We start from the raw sequence: 19,591 nt of genomic DNA on the forward strand, positions 1-19,591 counted from the left end.
GCTGTGTATGACTGTTAAAGCTTTCATTTGTGTCAAACCTTTTAGCCTGAGTCATTACCAATCAGTGTATACTTGCCACCCAATCAGCAGTCTCCTCTCATGCAGTAAAATTTATTGTTCCCTTTACTATTGACATTCTTGTGAACTGTTTTGATCAGTTACAAGATGGAAAGCTTTGACAACATGTCGCTTTTTTCAGCAATACTTAAATGTTTTCTCTGTGTCCACCTGTCCAGACATAATCATGAGTCATCAATACAACTTGCTCTATCTTCTAATGACTCATGGTCAGTGTTGCAGCTGAATGAACTGGCCTGGGTTTTGTAAATAAGTGGTCATTTTACACCCTCTTTTGTTTGACAAGACTGATTAGCAAGAAATAAAAATAAAAAATGCATCCGTCACCGTTTTGTCAATTCCAAAGGCTGCAGCTTTGTCCCTTTACGACCCCACCTCAATGAGTTTCAAGCTCAACATGTGATCAGTGGTCTGCCCCAACTTAACAAGTGCCTTCACCCATTTCCGATATTCTCCCTCCACTTGAACCACCCCTGCTCCTGGCCTTTTACCATCTTTAGATCCTTTCGTTGAAAACTATTGGCTTGACATCAGCTGTCTCAATTTATCTGCTCACGTCCCTCCAACTTGTCTCCCCGAACCTGCTGCACTTTGTTTTCTGTTTCTCTCCACAAATGCTCCCTGATCTGATGACTGTTTCCAGCATTTTTTGTTTTTATTTCAGATTTCCAGCATCCACAGTATTTTGCTTTCGTGTTATATGATTTATAAGCTCACATTCTGACGGAGCTAAAAGGTTTATTCTGCATCTAGAAAGTGAGATTTAGCATTTTTTCCAGATCCATTAAATTAAGGTGATTGTTATTAGAAGATGATAGATTGGTGAACAGATTTACTTTGATCCTAATGGAACAGCTGGGAGTCAAAGATCTTCAGTACAGGTAGTTAGCTCATTCTCCATTGTACTGATTGATGCTATCACCAGGGGCAGCCAGTTAACATAGCATGCTCTATTGAAGAAACATAGAAACTCTTGAAACTGTAAAAGACGTGAACTGTTACATTTCCTAGTGTGTTTCCAAGATACTCGTCCAATTTGATCGCGGAGATAAGCTGCTCACTTCGACAATCTCCCTTGGAATTGTAGAGTCACATCTCTGTTGTATTTTTACATTCAATCCCAATCTTCTAAAGATAGCACACGTGGGAAATTGGCATGTTACATGAGGCTACATTGTGACGCAGTGGAAAAATGACTTTAGTCTGTTTCTTTAATCCAGGAGGACTTAACCTGGGCCCCATAAAAATGCTCCATTCTCCAACACTACCATCCTTCGCTTGATCATGAAGACCTCAAAATGACTAACTTGCATTAATTGATTAACTTTGACCATTGTGTGCTTTTCTCTTGGTGATTTTATTTTCCATAATTCAAATGGGATGTATGGCTCTTAGTATTTTTTATTTCCAATGTAATGTGATAATTTCATGACATTAAATGTTGCAATAATTTCTGTCTTCCTTCATTCCCTGTTGTAGGTCTGGCAGTACATCACACTGATGCGACGTATTTTCCTAATTGATTGCCCTGGTGTTGTTTATCCATCTGGTGATACTGAGACTGAAATTGTGTTAAAAGGAGTGGTAAGTCTAAATTTTGAGGTTACATGGCTCTAGAAAAACAATAGGATTATCATTATGGATTTAATAGTAAAGTGAGCCTATAAAGCACAAAGCTGTAAATTGCGTTGTTGACTTTCACCAAAGTCGATATGACCTGAAACAGCAGTAAGAGTTGTTATTTTTGCAAGATGATAATGATGCAGCAGAATTATTTTTATAATTCCATTTTGCAATAATTAGTACGTTGAGAGAAAAATGGTCATCCTTCTTAGCAAAATTGCTAAGGACATTGACAATTTTGAGGTTGAATATTTTTATTGTTAGAGAAATATGTAACAATATCTTTCTGTACTTGATCATGAATTTCTGCTTTCTTCCTCTTCACTTTCTGCTCCCAAAATGCGGCCTTTGTATTGCTGCTGTTGCTATCAAACCTTGTGGGAGGATTTCAAATACATTAAATCAAACTATTTATTATTTATTCTTCAGCATCGAGCTTCCATAATCTGGGTCTCCTGCTGTCAGTGAGTAGGTAAAGTTAAAGCACTCAGATTTTGTTAGTGTGTGACCTGGAAGACCCATTTTCCTCTGAATTGTCATATCTGCCACAGGGTCCCCATCACTGAGACTACATTTGGAGTACTGTCCACAGTTTTGGTCTCTATATTTGAGGAAGAAGAATAAGGAGGTGGTACAGCAAAGGTTCATTAGATTGGTTTCTGGGATGAGAGGCTGAGTAAATTGTGCTAATAAACTCTGGAGTTTAGGAGAATGCGACATGATTTCGTTTAAGATTCTAATTTTTTTTTTTGTCCTGGCTGGGGAATCTACAGCACAGTTTTGCAGTCTCAGACTCGGAAAGAGCATTTAGGACTGAGATGAGGAGAAATTTAATCACTCGGTTGTGAATGCTTGGAATTTTCTATTCTAACGGATTGACTTTGGTCCATCGTTGAATATATTTAAAGTCGAGATAGATAGATATTTGGTCATCAAGAGATATGGGGGGCAGCAGGAAAGTGCAGCTGTGGAAGATGATCAGTCATGATATTGAATGGCCAAGCAGGCTCGAGCGCGTGTATGATCTATTCCTGCCCCTGTCTGTTACGTTTTTATGTTCTCATTGTGCCTATTGAAAGTGCTGCACAAGCAGTCATACGCAACACTTTTTCTGATTCCATGCTGTTGCATCATGTTATTGGATGCCTAGTCATGTCCACGTTTTGGGTTTTATATCAACATTTGATTCAATGAATTATATTGTAGATGTGTCATGTCTCATTTATCAAAGTCATTCTGTGCATGTGCTTACTCGCTGCTGCCATTTCACAGACCGATTTTAAATTAAATTTGGAAGTGAAAGGAGAAACTTGTGTTGCTCTGCCTACATCATGTATAACATAAAAGACCAGTCAGTGTAAAATCTGAAAAAGACCGAGAAGCTGAACTCTCTCTTCCTACACCCCACACATTGAGACTGTACGTGCTTTTCATACAACCTGCATATAACAACTGCACTTACTCACTCTTGAGTGACATGTAGTCACTCTTGTCTGCGTTCAGCATGTTGAGAGAAAAATTATTTGTGGCTTCATAATTCGATGGAATTCTGTGATTCCATGAATTACTAAGTTTAATCATTTAAATCTCATGAAAATCATCACTTTCTTTACAGCTTCCTGGAAGTGAACATGTAGTGAAACATGAAAACGTGTGTTTCATTTGTAGATTATGCACTTAACATTGAGAATAATAGATTCACGTAAGTAATTATAAGGTAGTAACACAATCGTGACATTTAAATTGAACAACTTGGATGATTAACTGCAGTTGTCTTTCATCTGACCCATGAATAGATTACTGCTTTGCAGTTATCCATGAGTTGGCTGCTTTGGTCAACTTAATGTGACGTATTGTTTCATGCTGAAAGCAGCTGTTAATGTTGAACACAATGATCAGCCTATTCTAGATCATTGGCACCCATGATTGTGATATTCTCACTCTGGGTTCATTGACTGCGTTTTGTGTTAAAGACTTGTGTGTGTATATATATACAAGTTGATGTAATTTACTGTTGATCATCAGTGACTTCCTATGAGCTCTATATTTTCTGACTTTATTGACCGCATTAGGAACCAAGTTCAGAGCAAGTCTCAATGCTGACTAGGTCTGTGAGACCCTGCCTACCTAAATTGGTTTATTTTTCTCATTCCTCTGCACACAGGTTCAAGTGGAGAAAATTAAATGTCCTGAGGATCATATTGCTGCAGTGCTGGAAAGAGCTAAATCCGAATATATCAGTAAGACCTACAAGATTGATTGCTGGAGCCATGCAGTGGATTTCTTAGAAAAGCTTGCTTTCAGGATGGGGAAGCTTTTGAAGGTGATTATTTTGTCATTCTTTCCAAAATTACTAATACATACCTCATTCTGAAACACTGAGTGAATAATAGCTTGTTAAAATGTAGTCTGTGAAGAAGTCTGAAACACTTCATCCACTAACCTGCACGCAGAGAGAATAAAGATGTACTTCACAACTGCCTGCTCCAAGTGCAAGCTCAGAGAAACTGGTAACTGGCAGAACTACTTTGTGGAGGATATGAATTGTGGAAGAAAGAAAATCGATTTATTTCCAATTCAAATCAAAAATTGTTTCTGTTCCAAATGTGAACAATCCCTGGGTTTCTAATTGTTTGGTGACAAAATAAAAGAAGCTTAATGTTACTAATATTTAAATATCTTGCTTTTGCATAAAAGGACAATTGCTTTACAAATAAACTTTGACCAATGGGGAAGTTCTACAAGACAGCAGTAAAGAGTGGCATTAAGTTTTCACTCACCATCCCACATAACAGATTTTCCCCTTTACCTAACTGTTCTGCCAAATGCATTGGAAGAAATCTGAAAGCAAAGAAGTTATTTAAATTGCTGTTTTGCATTAATGCCAAATGCCATGGAGCATTGATGAATACAGTTGAGTGCAGCTACTTTTATCTTCCAAGTTGGCCACCTCCCTGTGGGTAGGATGACTGTGACATAAAGTTATGCTGGTGGTCTGGTGCAGCCGGCTGTTAAGTATTAGACCCAGAAGACAAGTTGGAGGATGAAAATACAAAACAGCTTCATTTGTATTGTGCGTAGTAGGATGTTTGTCTAAATTGATTGCTTGACGCAATAAATTCTTCATTTACAGGGCTGATCGTGTTAATTACCCACTGTATTGTGGCACTTTAAATCATTCAGATTCAGTACAGTGCACATCAACAGAAGGAACTAAATTTTGTACATAGGAACCTAACAGTGAATAGGTGCACCTATTCATTACAATTACTCTTGAAAATTTTGGTTTACAATAATTTACGGAAAGGCGGTAACTAATGTTTGAGCAACATAGTGTAAGTACAGGAACATTTAAAACTTAGTTTATCAGAACATTTAAAACTTAGTTTATATGCTTGAGAGAGAAAATGATAATCACCATGGAATGCAAAGGAATGGTTAAACATGATATGTAAAACAGCGGAATATTGCAGGTGTACTTGTACTGGATCACTGTTTGAACGTGGCTTTGGAAATGTTTGTCTGTAGTGCAATGTCTCTTGGTTTGGAAGATTAATAACTAATATCTTCTGTTAACAATAGTGTTTATGCTTGCTTTTTCTTCCAAGGGCCAATTTTGGTTTCCAATTTGTCACCTTTTATTGTTTTCCAGGGTGGAGAGCCAGACATACAAACTGTAGCCAAAATGGTACTGAATGATTGGCAAAGAGGTCGAATACCTTTCTTTGTGAAACCACCAAATGCAGAAGTAAATTCACAGGTAATATATTTTTTGATTATAAAAATTGTGCTCAAAATATAAATACACGTTGATATGTGTATTGTCCATATTGGGTGCTACTTCATTTTCGGGAGGATATGGAATTTGTGAACTGCTGCTGTCCATATGGTGTAGCTATACCCACAGTGCTGTTAGGAAGGGAGTTTTGACTCTGTGACAATGAAGGGACAGAGATATAGTTCCAAATCAGAGTGGTGTGTGGCTTCGAGGGGGAACTTGCAGGTGGTGGTGTACCCATGCATCTGCTGCCCTGATGCTTCTAGGTGGTAGAGGTTGTGGGTTTGGAAGGTGTAGCCTAAGGAGCCTTGGTGAGTTGCTGCAGTGCATCATGTAGATGGTACGCACTACTGCTACTGTGTCAGTGATCGAGGGAGTAGATGTTTAAGTTATTGGATGAGGTGCCACTCAAGTGGGCTGATATGTCCCAGATGGTGTCGAACTTCTTAATGTTGTTGGAGTTGCACTCATCCAGGCAACTGGAGAATATTCCATCACATTCTTGACTTGTGCGCGCCTTCCCCAAGATGTTAATGGTGAGGATTTTAGTGATGGTAATGCCATTGCATGTCAAGGAAAGATGTTTCGATTCACTCATTAGCGATGGTCATTGCCTGGCATTTGTGTGGCATGAATGTTTCTTGCCACTCATCAGCCCAAACCTGAATGTTGTCCGAGTTCTTGCTGCACAGGTACGCGGACTTCTTCAGTACCCGAGGAGTCGCGAATGGTGCTGAACATTGTGTAATCATCAGTGAGCATCCCCATTTCTGACCTTATGATGGAGAGTGTTTCAATGATGGAGCAGCTGAAGATGTTTGGGCCTTTGACATGATCCTGAGGAACTCTTGCAACAAAGTCTCGGACTGACATGGTTGATTTCCAGCAATCACAATCTTCCTTTTGTGTTGGGTATGATTATTCAGTGCAGAGTTTTCCCCCTCATTTCCATTAACCCCAGTTTTGCTAGGGCTCCTTGATGCCATATTTGGTCAGATACCACCTTGATACCAAGGACAGTCCCTCTCACTTCACCTTCTTGAGCTAGAATTATATCAATGGAACCCTTGAAGACCAAGGTTGGCCTTGTCTCAGTTTGCTGCTGTTTGCAGAACATCATTCCAATATCCTGTCACTTGTGACTTGTCATTTCTACCAACCTGACCTGGGCATAGGATGGAGCAGGGTTGATAAGACCATTTTGTTACTATCAAAATAAACAATGACATCTGCGTTGATTTGTGCTGGGCACTGGTGCTAATGGGCTGCATAAAAACAGAATAACTTATTCCAATTATGTCAGGAAACTTGAGCTCTGCTTCTCAAGAGAATGCGGGGAAGCAGTTGTAGAGATTACCTTTAGAACCTTCTGATGTCTTGTTGCTACAGAAATCTCTTTGTAGGCAACTTTTGTGACATTGATTTTTTTTTTTTAATTGAGCCTTGAATTAATTCAGTGGCTGAATTGAACATAAAATATTTATGATTCCATAATATCTGCCTAAAGACAGCTTATATCCAGAGCACAGAAGTACCTATAGTGGTGTTCAATACCTAAATTTCTGAAATGTTTGTGTCTTGTCATGTATAGTGAAATGATTCGGATCAACTAGATATCGCTGCAACATGAAACCTTCAAGCTGTGTAATGAGAAGTCTCTTCAGGGCCATTATTTGTCTATTTTTCCTCGGACTGTTTTTATTTTAATTTGTTGAATATTGATCTAAGTCAGGAGGAATTGATGCACATAACTGCCAGTAAATTCCTCAATGCCATCAGTACTCGCTGTTTTATAGATTGTCGCAACGCTGGAATAATAGAAGATTTTAAAAGTTAATATTAATTTTACTAAGATAGTAAAGCTATGCAAAATAATTTGTTGATTTTTAATATCTGCTTAGAAATTCACAGTCTGTGAAGGAATTGTTTTCTTTTCGGCAGCCAATTACAATTTGAACTGCTGGTAATGTTACAGGTGGAGTAAAATCTGTTTTATCAGAGCGTATAAAATTTTATAATGATTCAACATTGCACAAAATACACTGTGCAGCAAATTGATTGAGGGGCCAATTCATTTTCTTCACACAATATTTATAAAGAGCTATTCACATTCAATTAGTGTCGCCAATTTGTTTCAAACAGGAAAAAAATTGACAACTAGATATTTTTGAGTAATCCTGAATTAAGAGTTATTTGGCTTGAGCTACACAAATCATTATGTTTGGTTTTTCATTGGTGAGTTGGTGTTTAATGTGATATGTACCTTCATGATTGCAATTTTTCATGCAAAAACATATACACACTTTAACCTCTATAGTCCAAAGTGCTTGGAACCAAGGCATTTCTGGATTATTGAATAACATCAGAATGATTTTTCTATATTCTTTAACGGGATGTGGGCATTTCTGGCCAGGCCAGCATTTGTTGCCATCCTAGTCTTTGAACTAAGTAGCTTGTTAGGCCATTTGAGAGCAGCTAAGAGTCATCCACATAGCAGTCTGTGGGTCTGGAGGCACATCTCGGTCATCTAAGTAAGGATGGCAGATTTCCTTCCCTAAAGAGCATTCGTGAAACATATGGGATTTTCTGGCAATCGATAATTGTTTCATGGTCACCATCACCATTAATTTTCCAGATTTATTGAATGAATTCAAATACCGCCAGATATCATGGTGGGATTTGAGCCCATGTCCTCAGAGATTAGCCTGGGTCTCTGGATTACCAGTCCAATGACATTACTGTTATGCCGCCATCCTCCCCTAAATGCTTAACCACAATGAGTGAACCGAATATAAATATATAACCTGAGGCAAGAAGCATACCAAATTAAGTGTTACGGCATGAAAACGCATGTTTTCAAATCTTCTCCTTTGAAAATATGAGCTGATATACTACTGTGAACGGCTTCCGAATAAAATTGAGCTTCATCAAAAATTAGGCAATACATTTGTTTTGAAATGTTCTTTAAGGCTTGTAAATGCCAATGCATTCAGTACACATTTGAAGACACCTGAGGTTAGATCAAGTTCGTACCTGACCTGTACCATCTACCAGTGCTTCCCAAACTTTTGATCCAGCTACCATTCCCAGTGAAGCACCCGTCCAGGATAAGAAACCGGTGCAGGGCAGACAGGAACAGAAACACAGCAACATTTGAACCAGCCAGGCTCCTTCCCAGCTCAGCCGCATGATCGTTCTATGTTTTGCATTCTGGGCACATCAGCATGTCTCTGAATTTTGCTTGCCGGCGATTCAATTAAGTGCCGAATGGAGCGATCCTGAGAGTTGCAGGACCAGGTGAAAACATTTCCAAACAATTCTGGATTTTGGAGTTCTGAACTGGAGAGGTTACAGTATAGAATATTTAGTTTGGATTTTTCGTGTCACTTACATTTGAGCTCGTGTTCCACAAAATTCTCACGTATAGCCTGATTCCCTGTCTAATAGCTTTCCCTTTTTTTTCATATATAGCTATTGGATACATTGAAAGTGAGCAAAGAACCTAACGACGTTAGTCAAGTGAAGGAGTCGTTGGAAGATGTGAATGCAGAAAGTAAACCAATAAAAACTGAAAAGTCCAGTGTGACACAACAAATTGTTGCACAAGTTAGGCAAAACTTTGGAAAAATCAATGTGGCACCTGAATTTACAGAGACAGACCTCCTACCTGTCAACATTTCTGACAATGAAGAGTGTTGCTCAGAGGATGAGGAACAGGAAATCGAGGATAATGAAGAAAAAGAATCAACTGGGGCTGATCTAAATAAACTTCAAGAAAATAGTCTTCAACTAGAGAGCAAATCAGTAAAACCAAAACAAGTACTGCAGGATTTGGATGAAAAGATTGCTAAATACAAAAAGTTCTTGGATAAAGCCAAAGCAAAGAGATTCTCGGCTGTTAGGTAAGCTTCCTCTTCCCCTATACAGAATAAATTTATACAAAAAATTTCTTCAGTGGAATATTTACTGAACCCTGATGGTGCCAAAACTAGTTGGTGTGACCTTCCATTCGTTAAAACTTTTGAGGCGTTTCTACATAATTTATTATAAAGCACCTTTTAGTATCTCAAAAGCATTTCAGAGGTGTGAGCAGGTTGATACCGAGCCAAAGGAAAGATTAGAAAGCAAGAGGGATCTGAAGGGGCTGGAGGCAAGGCTGCCAATAGTAGGGTACACAAGTGGTTGGATTCAAGGGAACAATGTTTCGGAGATTGGAAGACTAGTGGAATTACAAAAATTGGATAGGTCAGTTTCCCATATAGTATTGAGACGAGGACTAGGATTTGAGACAGTTCATAGCCAGATGTCAGAGTAGGTCAGTGAGGATGTGGGCTTTCGGTGAGTGAGAATCTATGCAGAATTCAATTTAAGTGGCAGGCAAGTTGGTTAACATCCCTTTTTTTTTTGTTGTTGTAAATGGGCAAAGGCTTTGAGATATTTCAATAGATTAGCCTTGCACTCCTGAGTTTAACTTCAGCTCAGAATGGGCAAAGGCTCGCACAAGTTGGCACAAAATTGGCATTTTCATTCAAAACAAATCCCTGGATGGTTGACATGTAAAATGGAATACTATCATTCCTGTGTAGTAGGAGATATTCTAATGAGATTAGAGCTGTAGCAAAGGTGCAGTACACTGCACTGATTCTATTCCTGGTTTATAGATTCTGAATTCGAGCCCAAATGGAAAGTTCCTAAACTCCAGGGTAACATTTTTCCTTTTTAATGCAGTGTTGCAACAGGCAGCACAAGCACTGCTGAAGCTAACTGGCCAACAGTGGCTTTTTCTGCCTTGTTGTAGGATCTCTGGATGGAAACAATCCATGGGCAGGTCCCTTGATATCATGGGAGGTCTCTGATTGAGGCTGCACCGGCAGCAACTTAGTTCAATGGGGTGGATGAGTAGCCTGTCTATAATAAGTAGCATTTGTTTGTGAAATAGGTGACGTGGACAAGGTTCTGGAAGGGTCCTGCCTTCTCCACTGTCCACCCTTGCATTTATATAGCGGTTTTAAAATATCCCAAGGTGCTTCTCAGGACCATTATCAAAATAATTGAGACAACCGCATAAGGAGACATTAGAACAGACAATCACAAGCTTGGTTGAATAGCTAGGTTTTAAGGAGCATCCTAAAGGAGGTAAGAGAGGTTTAAGGGAAGAATTACAGAGCTTGGGGTGACGTCAGCTCAAATGGTGATGATTTTTAATCAGGTCTGCTCAAGGAGTCTGAATTGGTGGAGTGCAGGGATTTTACAGAGTAGTGCTGGAGGTGAGTGAGCAATGGTGGGGTGGGGGAGGAGTAAGGCTGTAGGCGAGATTTGAAAACAAAGATAGGAATTTTAAAATCGAAGCATTGCTGCACCAGGAGTCAAAATAAATCAGGTACCACAGGAGTAATGAATGATTGGGAGCAGGTGCAAGTTAGAATAAGATCAGCAGACTTTTGAATGAACTCGAGGTTAGAGAGGGTGGGAGGCCAGCCAGTAGAGGATTGAATTATCTTGTCTAGCGGTAACAAAGACATGGATGAGGGCTTCAGCAGCCGATAAACTGAGGAAGAATCAGAGAGTGACAGTGTTAAGGACGTGGAAGTACATAGCTTTGATGACAAAGTGGATATGGGAAGCTCCGTTCAGCTTGGTGTCAAATCAGATGCCAAAGTTGCAAATGCTTAGTGCAGACAATGGACAGGCAAAGAGATACAGCGAAGTGATTGCAGAACTTCATATTCAACCTCAATGATTTGTCAATCTTGGCTATGTTATGGTTAGGTGCTGACCAGCTCTTGATTAATAAGGGGATCAGGGGTGATGGGGAGAAGGCAGGAGAATGCGGATGAGAAAATATCAGCCCTGATGGAATGGCGGAGCAGATTCGATGGGACAAGTGGCCTAATTCTGCTCCTATGGATTATGGTCTTATAGCTCTTGGGTGTTTCTTTACGTGACCATGGGCGACAAAGCAGCACTGCTACCTCACAGTTCCAGGGACCCGGGTTCAATTCCGGCCTCGGGTGACTGTGTGGAGTTTGCACTTTCTCCCCATGTCTGCGTGGGTTTCCTCCGGGTGCTCCGGTTTCCTCCCACAGTTCAAAGATGTGCAGGTTAGGTGGATTGGCCATGATAAAATTGCCCCATAGTGTCCAAACGGTTAGGTGGGTTTACTGGGTCACAGAGATAGAGTGGGGCGTGGGCTTAAGTAGGATGCTCTTTCCAAGGGCCAGTGCAGACGCGATGAGCCAAATGGCAACCTCCTGCACTGCAGGGTTTCTTTCTATTAATTCAATGACTAAGCTTTTGTCATATTTCCTAAAGTGACTTGATGTCAAATTTTGTTGATGCTTCCTCCCTTACTGTATTCAATATGCCTTATAAATGCAAGTTGTTATGATGGAGGGAGTGGAATTTTAACTTGTCAGATTGTATTTCCAGACCAGTAGTAACATTGTGCATAATGGTCTGCTGTGCAGTCCTCTGTTTGGCTTTTCTTGGTGTATGGTTTGAAAATAGAGAGAGAAAAAAGGTACGGGTTATCAAATTCAAGGGATATGTCCTTGAACAAATTATCTGCAGTGAGGTTTAGTGTCGCGTTCCATAATCCATACTGGCCAAAGTGGACTCGAGACTGAATTAATGCCGTAATTCCCACTGCTGGGCTAAACCTTCAATAATCTTACCTCTTAAGCATTTTGTTTCTATGTAATTATCCTCTATCATCCTCTTGTAATACTAGACAGAAAATAGACCTGCATATAATGAGGCTATTCTGCTCAAGCCGTCGTATCTGTTTTTCTCTTTAACCCATTTAGTAGGGGAAGTTTAATTGAGCAGTGTGGTGGGGATCTCCACATAATAATATGCTTGTACATACATTTCAGAATTATCCACAAGAAGCATTGAGATGTTTTTTGAATTATTTCAGTTTTTTAAAATAAGCTTCAGTTTTTATCATCTCAAAATCCAGCCTTTTGCCACATTTAACATTTGGCAGGAAGTACTGTGCCCTACTCTGAGCACTGGTATCATCCACAGCTTGTCAACTTTAATTTAATGGCTTGAAGGCATTTGAATAGCGAGGGAATTCATGTATTATTCAAAATGTGTGCAAGACAGAGCATCATGTACTAGTTTCATTCGGAGTTTTCCCGCTCCAGTCTTTGATCGGGAAGAATCTTCCTGGGCCTTGTCTCCTAACAGTCGGTTACAAAATGGAATCGACTGCCTCCCTTTGCTCAGAATAGATTGTGCCACCAGTGGATAAAAGAAACCTCTTTTTGAATTATAACTTTAAGCAAAAATTATAGTTCCAGGAGGATAAAATAAAATGCTATTTAATTATTTTGACCTTATTGAAGTGAACCATATGATCTTAGTGTTTAGAAAATATTACTCAAATACTTGACTGTGTCCTTGAAGATAAATAGCAATTTGATATTTGTGAGTTTTGCCCATGCTGCATTACTTTGTTCAATTTTTGGGGGGGTCATTTTCTCTCCTTAACTTTCAAAGTGTTTATAACCTTCTCCACCGACTGAGCTCTTTGATTATATTGCTGTGGATCTCTTTTGCGTTTTGGTTCCTGCTTATACTTTTTGTCTAGCGCCAGAGTAGAGCTTAGATAAATCTAGCTTATGGCTACTTTCATTGGTGAAGTTGACATAATTTCTGTAATAATCCAGCAACTCTTTTACCGCCGAGCTGAAGTTGAAACAAAAACTGTACGAGATTGTACCTAATTGCAGCAAATGCTCATTATTCCAAATTTCAGTGTCAGAATAAAACATCTCTCTAATTTAAATTTGAGATTGTGCTGCAGCACAATTATTTTGGAGATTTTCTAAGTGCAAAATTTTAATGTTTCAGGATTCCCAAGGAACTTACCACAAAATTGCTTGCCAAATCTGGGCAAAAGGCCACTGATCAAGAGGAGGAATCAGAAGAAACGGGTAAGTTCAAGCAGCTTGGGCATCATCAACTTCTCTGTAGTCCTATTCACAGAAATCAGTTAAAATATGTGTTTAAATTATGAATTGTAAAATTTGTGCTAAGATTTTCAAGTAACCGTCTCTTAAGTTACGAATGTTAAGCTGCAGGCATTATTTTCATTTATGGCCTTTAACTCTTATCATCAGGAAATAGTTAACTCTAACATCAGGAAATAGTGTTTTTAAAACACTGGTTTATGCAGATCGCAAAAACAATGCTGTATTACGTTTGTTGTTTTCAGCACTCTTAAAGAATCTCAATGCCTTAAATGTATTCTAAACTAAATCAATAATTGGAATGGTTACGCTGTGCAATTTGTAGCGATCTGCGATTTCTTTGTTTTTAAATAAAAATCTGAAGGCATGGCCCAGGCAATTTTGGGAAAAAGTGTGGCTCTCTCCTCTTTCCTCTCCCTGTCCCACTATCAGATCATTATGTAGAATATGGCTCCTATTCAAAGGATTGGTGTTTTCTTGACAGGTTTGTGTTTATTAATTGTATATCAATTGTGTTTAGTTATGTATTAATTAGGCTGCAGCGGTTCAGTGGTAATTAGGGATGGGCAACAATTTCTGCACTTGCTAGTGAAACTCATCCTTTGAAAGAATAAAAAAAAAAGATGGAGGGCATGAATTGGGATTTCACTTTAGCATATAAGAGCAGACGCTGAACAAAACTGATATTGTTGAGTTAGGAGGTTAAAAACGTGGAATATTACACTCTGTAAATAAATGAGTAAAGATTGCCTCCAGTATCATCTGTCTCTAGCAGCCTTTTCGAAGTAGATATTTTTGTATAAAATTTTTGTTTAACAATTTACAGGTCGTACGGTAGGAAAGAGAAAAGCTCAAAACGAGCCTGATGATGAACAACCTCCTGCCAAGCTCTCATCCAAAGAGGTAAACTCTCCTTGTTTTCTACGCGCAATTGTATTAGAATGGAGCCCAATCCTAAAGAGAATCCTCTTTCCTGTGTGGCAATATATTTCAAACATCCTTCTCTATTTCCATTATCTAACTGTGAGTTCATTCAAAAAGAATCTCCAACTGAATGTGCTGATGATTCAGTTAAGATACATTCATGTTAAAAGACAGTTTTAGATTGTCTTCAAAACTATGTAGTATGTAGCTAACAAAGGAATCAAACTTGTGAATCGGTTGTGATAGAATTGGGGAGGGGGAGAATCAACAGAGATAAGTCAATTTTTCTCATCAGAACCGGGATGATGCTGCTTGGACAATAGAACTTAAATGGGGTACATACATAAATCATTAAATGTAGTGGTACAAGTTAATGCCATTATTTTAAAGAACAGCAAGCACGGGTTTACTTTTAGAGGAACTCTGTAAAACTTAAATAGGTAAGATGTGGGTGTTATTTGTGAATTTTGTATTGATGATCTAATGGGAAGCATTCAGTTCGTTGAGCTGTTAAACTTACCTGTTTAATTTTATATTTGCAGAAGCGAAGACTCAACCGCCTGCAACACTCAAAGAAGGTCGGAGTTCGATACTATGAAACGCATAACGTCAAGAACAAGAATAAAAACAAAAACAGAAGTGCTTCCAAGCTGCAGAAATTTAAAAAGAAACGATAATTTTGAAATAAAATGACTAGGTTATTTTTGTGCAATAAAAGTAAAATTATTTTTACACGTGTCCTGAACTTTATATTTCACACTTTATTGAATACTGGGGTGGTGGCTGTCAATGTTCATTCCTCTGTATTTAATCACAAAAAACACAATTTCAATGCATTGACTGTTGATGTTAAGTGCATGGCTGCAAACGGAATTCACACGTGCAAATTCTCAGAGCTCCCCTAAATTTAACTAGTCTAATAACTAGTGTAGTTCTCTTGTACAATGGAATCCAGAGAGGAAATATTTTGATAAAAATGTTATCCCTGCTTGACTAGTTTAATTCACATTTCCTGATAATTGATTATTAAAAAAAGCTTAGAGCTTCACCATCGGAAGTAATAAGTGAAATGTGAATAACGAAACACGTGTTTTAAAATGCTGAGCTGTTCTGCTGGTTTCATTTTGCTCCAATGCTAAGTGCTCCTGTGAAAATGTTGTTCTTAAAAGTGTTAGATTTCTGAAGATATTAGTGTTTTATAATAATGTTCATCCTAAAACTTTCACCATTTGAACCCATTTCTGTGGGCAACATCTTAACCTGCTGACCCAGCAATGATTTCTACAATTATCAGCACAAAATATCTAAATCGTGGGTAAGTCATTTTTTATTTATTTTTCTATTTTCAGTGTCTTTTTCATAAATTATGGTAATTTATAATTGAAGTATAATTTTGGTTGACATTTACAACAGGTGGAGAATTCTTTAGTCTGAGGGGAAATTATTTAGGTTCATTCAGATGAAACATGGTGAAAGCTTGGGTTCGTGAAAGATCTTGAAAAAAATCTGTTTGAAAAAATTACAGATGTGACAGACACACAAACCTCGGGCTTCAGTGCAATTGACAGACTAATAACATGCTTACAAAATGAAAATACAGAAGATGCTAGAAATCTGAAATAAAAAGTACTCCGAATAGGCAGCATCTGTGAAGAGAGGGACAGAGTTAACATTTTGTGTTGATGACCAATCGTCAACCTTTTAATGACAGGTAATTGACCTGAAACATTAACTGTTGCTCTCTCCATAGATGATGCCCAACCTGCTGAGTATTTTTCACGTTTTCTGTTTTTATTTTGAGTAAGATGCTTGATGGGTGCTGCACATGATGAACATTTCCTCAACAGAGAACTTGTCAAAAAGAGCCTCATTTACGTATATCACATGGTGCTGTTAAATTAGAGTATGCAGCAAAATTTAACTGTTGACATTTTTTAATTTTAATGCCTCGTAATTTTCTTTTGTGGGACGTTGGCCCTGCTTTCTTGAGCCATTACAGTCCAACCTTGAACACATCTAGCCATGGAGACACGTCCCAGAGATCCAGACTTGGAGGGATGCCAGATCCCAGGCCTCTGCTGAACCTGAGGCTGATGGAGTGTCCCTGGTTTTGGTCATCCCAAAGCTGCAAAGACAGAGTCATAAGCATCAGGAAGGGATGATCGCATCCCTCGGACTACGAGGCCGACTGGGGGAGTCCCGTCACCTGACTGAGGAAATGGTGATGTCATTCCAATGCAACGAGACCAACACTGGAGGGTGACATTCACAGTGGAGACCTTGGTACAGGTTGTGCACTCCATGGCAGGGGATGTCTGCTCCATGGTTCAGCTGTTGATCTCCATGGCTGAGGGCAAGAGCTCTATGACGCAGGGCTTTATTTGCATGGTGCAGGCACGAGTCGGAATCCATAAGTGTCTGCGCCAGAAGACAGCAGGGCTTGTGGACCCCACTCCAGCTTCAATTCTATCCGGTGGAGGAGGCTAAGGGCCACCAGGCACCCGAAGGGAAAAGGACAAGCAGGACTGCAGTATGGGGCCTTACATCAGGAGATCCTGGGTGTGTCCACCCATCTGATACTCCTGCCTGTGAAGGCACACCTCCAGCCCCGCACACCGAGGAAAGCAGCACTGCAAAACTGAAGCAGGCCAGGACCCTCCAGGTCCAGCCCTTCTCTCCCCCCTCCCCCACCCCACCCAAAGGATGCCTGTCACGGTTGTCTCGGGCAACAGGACGTGGAAGTCAGCTGGCTGCCTCAAGTTAAGCTGTGGATCCTGGGGATACACCTAGATGAGCCAGCAAGGTGAGGAAGAGTAAGAAGCGACAGGCACCTTGTGGGTACTGGTGAACCTAGGAACTAGTAGAGATACGTCACCATTATAATAACTCGCCTATTAAAAGTCTCTGCACGGTCATGGAGCCATTCTCTACACATCCTGGGGCAAACTTGAAGCTTCCTCCCTGTACAGTGAGAGAATGGCAGCGCTGTGTCTCTCCCACCTCCCACACTGACTCAATAAAGCTGCACCGCTACTGGTGCGATTTTCCCCCCCACCCCCCCTTCTCTCTCAACTCCCCTCCTCCACCACCAAACCCCCCATCCATGGAAAGTTCACCCCACCCCTTCACTGCAATGCTCAGTCCTCTCATATCTGCGATTAGGCAGAGAATTGGTTTTAACACCGAAATCGTGGCAGGCGCTGAGTTAGCGCCAACTCGCAATTCTGTGCCTCGACAGCGGCGCCAATGCATTCCACTCTGCACATACAGTATTGCTGTTGGCATATCATTAGTGGGCCAGACAGGGTATTCTCCTGGGCCTCTGCGATCCTCCGCCTCCACTGGGGGGAATTCGCAACGGTGAGGTTCATTTGTGCTTTCAAAAATCATGAAACAGTCGCCGTGGTTCATGAGGGGGAGAGAAGGGGTACGGAGAGTGTCCAACATTGCCATAGTGTTCTGATTGTTGTGCTGCTGGCTAGGGGCTTCTGTCAGGGCTTGGGAGAATAGCTGGTGGGGGGGGGGGGGGGGGGGGCGGGGGAGGAGGTGTGTTGGGCTGGGAGGGGGAGGGGGGTTGGTGGAGAGGAAGGGGGTGGTGGGGGAAGAGGGGGAGGTGGCCAGGTATTGAGCTGTGGGGTCGGAGTGGACGGGCACAGAACACCATTACCGCAGCCTGGCTGCACACACCACTGACGCACTGCTGGTCATATAGATGCCCCGCCCCAGACCAACCACCTAGGTACCATCCGCCCCCAGCCGAACCATCAAAGGGATGGGTGCGCTCCAGCGCAACCAGTGCCATCTTGTTGGCTGGGAAGAATGGGCAGTGGAGTGCTTGTATGCGGCTACAGCTTGTCAGCCTCTCGAGTGCCAATCCCGACCCCGGTGAAGCTGACCCCGTTTTTCATTGGAATTGATTGTGTTCCACTTGGCGCCGGTTCTAGCCCCTCAATGGTCGGTGAATTGATCCAGGTGCTGCGAAAGTTGTACTGTCGTAGAACGCCAGGAATCCTGCTACTTCGTCAATACTTAGTCTCAGGAACGGAGAATCCGGCTGCAGATGTGTCATTCAGCCTCAATTGGCCCCTAGATAACACTGTTCAGCGGCAGTTCGCGCTCAGTTCTCAGGCAGAGGTCAGACATTTTGCAGAGGAAAAGAGGAGCATCGCTCTGTCCTCACTTCATTTAATCATTCTCCTGCAGGGTCCAGTGAGTCACTTTAGGGCTCTGCCCAGTGATGATGAGACCATCACAATGACCTCTCGCAGGCCCCACAGTAGTGAGAAGATGTGAGACCCCAATGATGTGAGAGGCCTTGACGCCCTAGTTTTGGTCATTCCCAAACCAAGAGGCAGCGAAGGCGTCCCTAGTCCTGTGCCCCATGCAGGTCCTGCCCATTGACTGAGGTCCTGCCTCCGTGGATTGTCCCTCGCTGCCCTCCTCGACATACTAATCCAAGGAGATGAGGTGTTCCTCCATGTCCTCCTCATCCAGCTTCTCGCCCTGCTGCAGTGCCAGGTTGTGGAAAGTACAACAGACCACTCTTATACATGAGATTCTCTCGGGGCTATATTGGAGGACTTCCCCCGAACAGCCCAGGCACCGGAACCGCATCTTGAGCAGTCCGGTTAACTGCTTGACCAGCACACACTGACGCCTGAGCCTTGTTGTTGTGAGTCTCAGCACTGGTGCCACTAACCACCTCCTGAGTGGATACCCTTTGTCCCCGAGGAACTATCCCTCCAGCCGCTGCTCTCCCTCAAAACCGCTGGGATCGGCGAGTGCCAAAGATGTAACTATCATGGATTCTCCCCGGGAAATGAGCACACACCTGCATGATGCACATTGTGTGGTCACTGACGATCTGTACATTGTGGAAGTGGTTTCCCTTGCAGAATACAAATGGAGGCCTATGCAGCCAGGGGAGTGCAGAGCCACGTGAGCACAGTGGATGACATCCTGGACCTGGGGCATGCCTACCCTGTGGATGTCCCAGTCCAAGTTGATGTACATGTCGGCTGTCACGAATAGAGCATCTGTGACCCCACGTATGCTGCTAGCTGAGATATGCCGCACAGGGCATATGGAACCCTGTGGAACCCTGAAACGAGCTGCCGGCAGAGAAGTTCAGAGGGCAGTGACTTTCAGGGCCGGCAGGCAATGGGTGACCTCCCAGTTCATGTAATGCCAACTCTTGCATCACCTGGCA

The 19,591-nt window shown here is 41.3% G+C and overlaps 1 protein-coding gene across 1 annotated transcript in view; it reads left to right on the top strand.

Moving 5' to 3' along the window:
• LOC140418250 (nucleolar GTP-binding protein 2-like) overlaps nt 1–15,114 on the top strand; it is a 34,233-nt gene extending 19,119 nt beyond the window's left edge. The window contains exons 9-15 of the mRNA XM_072501697.1: nt 1,558–1,662; nt 3,866–4,024; nt 5,354–5,461; nt 8,951–9,381; nt 13,340–13,422; nt 14,285–14,361; nt 14,925–15,114. Coding sequence (XP_072357798.1) covers nt 1,558–1,662; nt 3,866–4,024; nt 5,354–5,461; nt 8,951–9,381; nt 13,340–13,422; nt 14,285–14,361; nt 14,925–15,059 — 1,098 coding nt within the window. The 3' untranslated portion in view covers nt 15,060–15,114. The remainder of the gene's footprint in view (nt 1–1,557; nt 1,663–3,865; nt 4,025–5,353; nt 5,462–8,950; nt 9,382–13,339; nt 13,423–14,284; nt 14,362–14,924) is intronic.
• The last annotated feature ends 4,477 nt before the right edge of the window (nt 15,115–19,591 follow it).

The sequence above is a fragment of the Scyliorhinus torazame genome, chromosome 1 (assembly GCF_047496885.1).
Source record: "Scyliorhinus torazame isolate Kashiwa2021f chromosome 1, sScyTor2.1, whole genome shotgun sequence".
Classification (NCBI taxonomy): domain Eukaryota; kingdom Metazoa; phylum Chordata; class Chondrichthyes; order Carcharhiniformes; family Scyliorhinidae; genus Scyliorhinus; species Scyliorhinus torazame.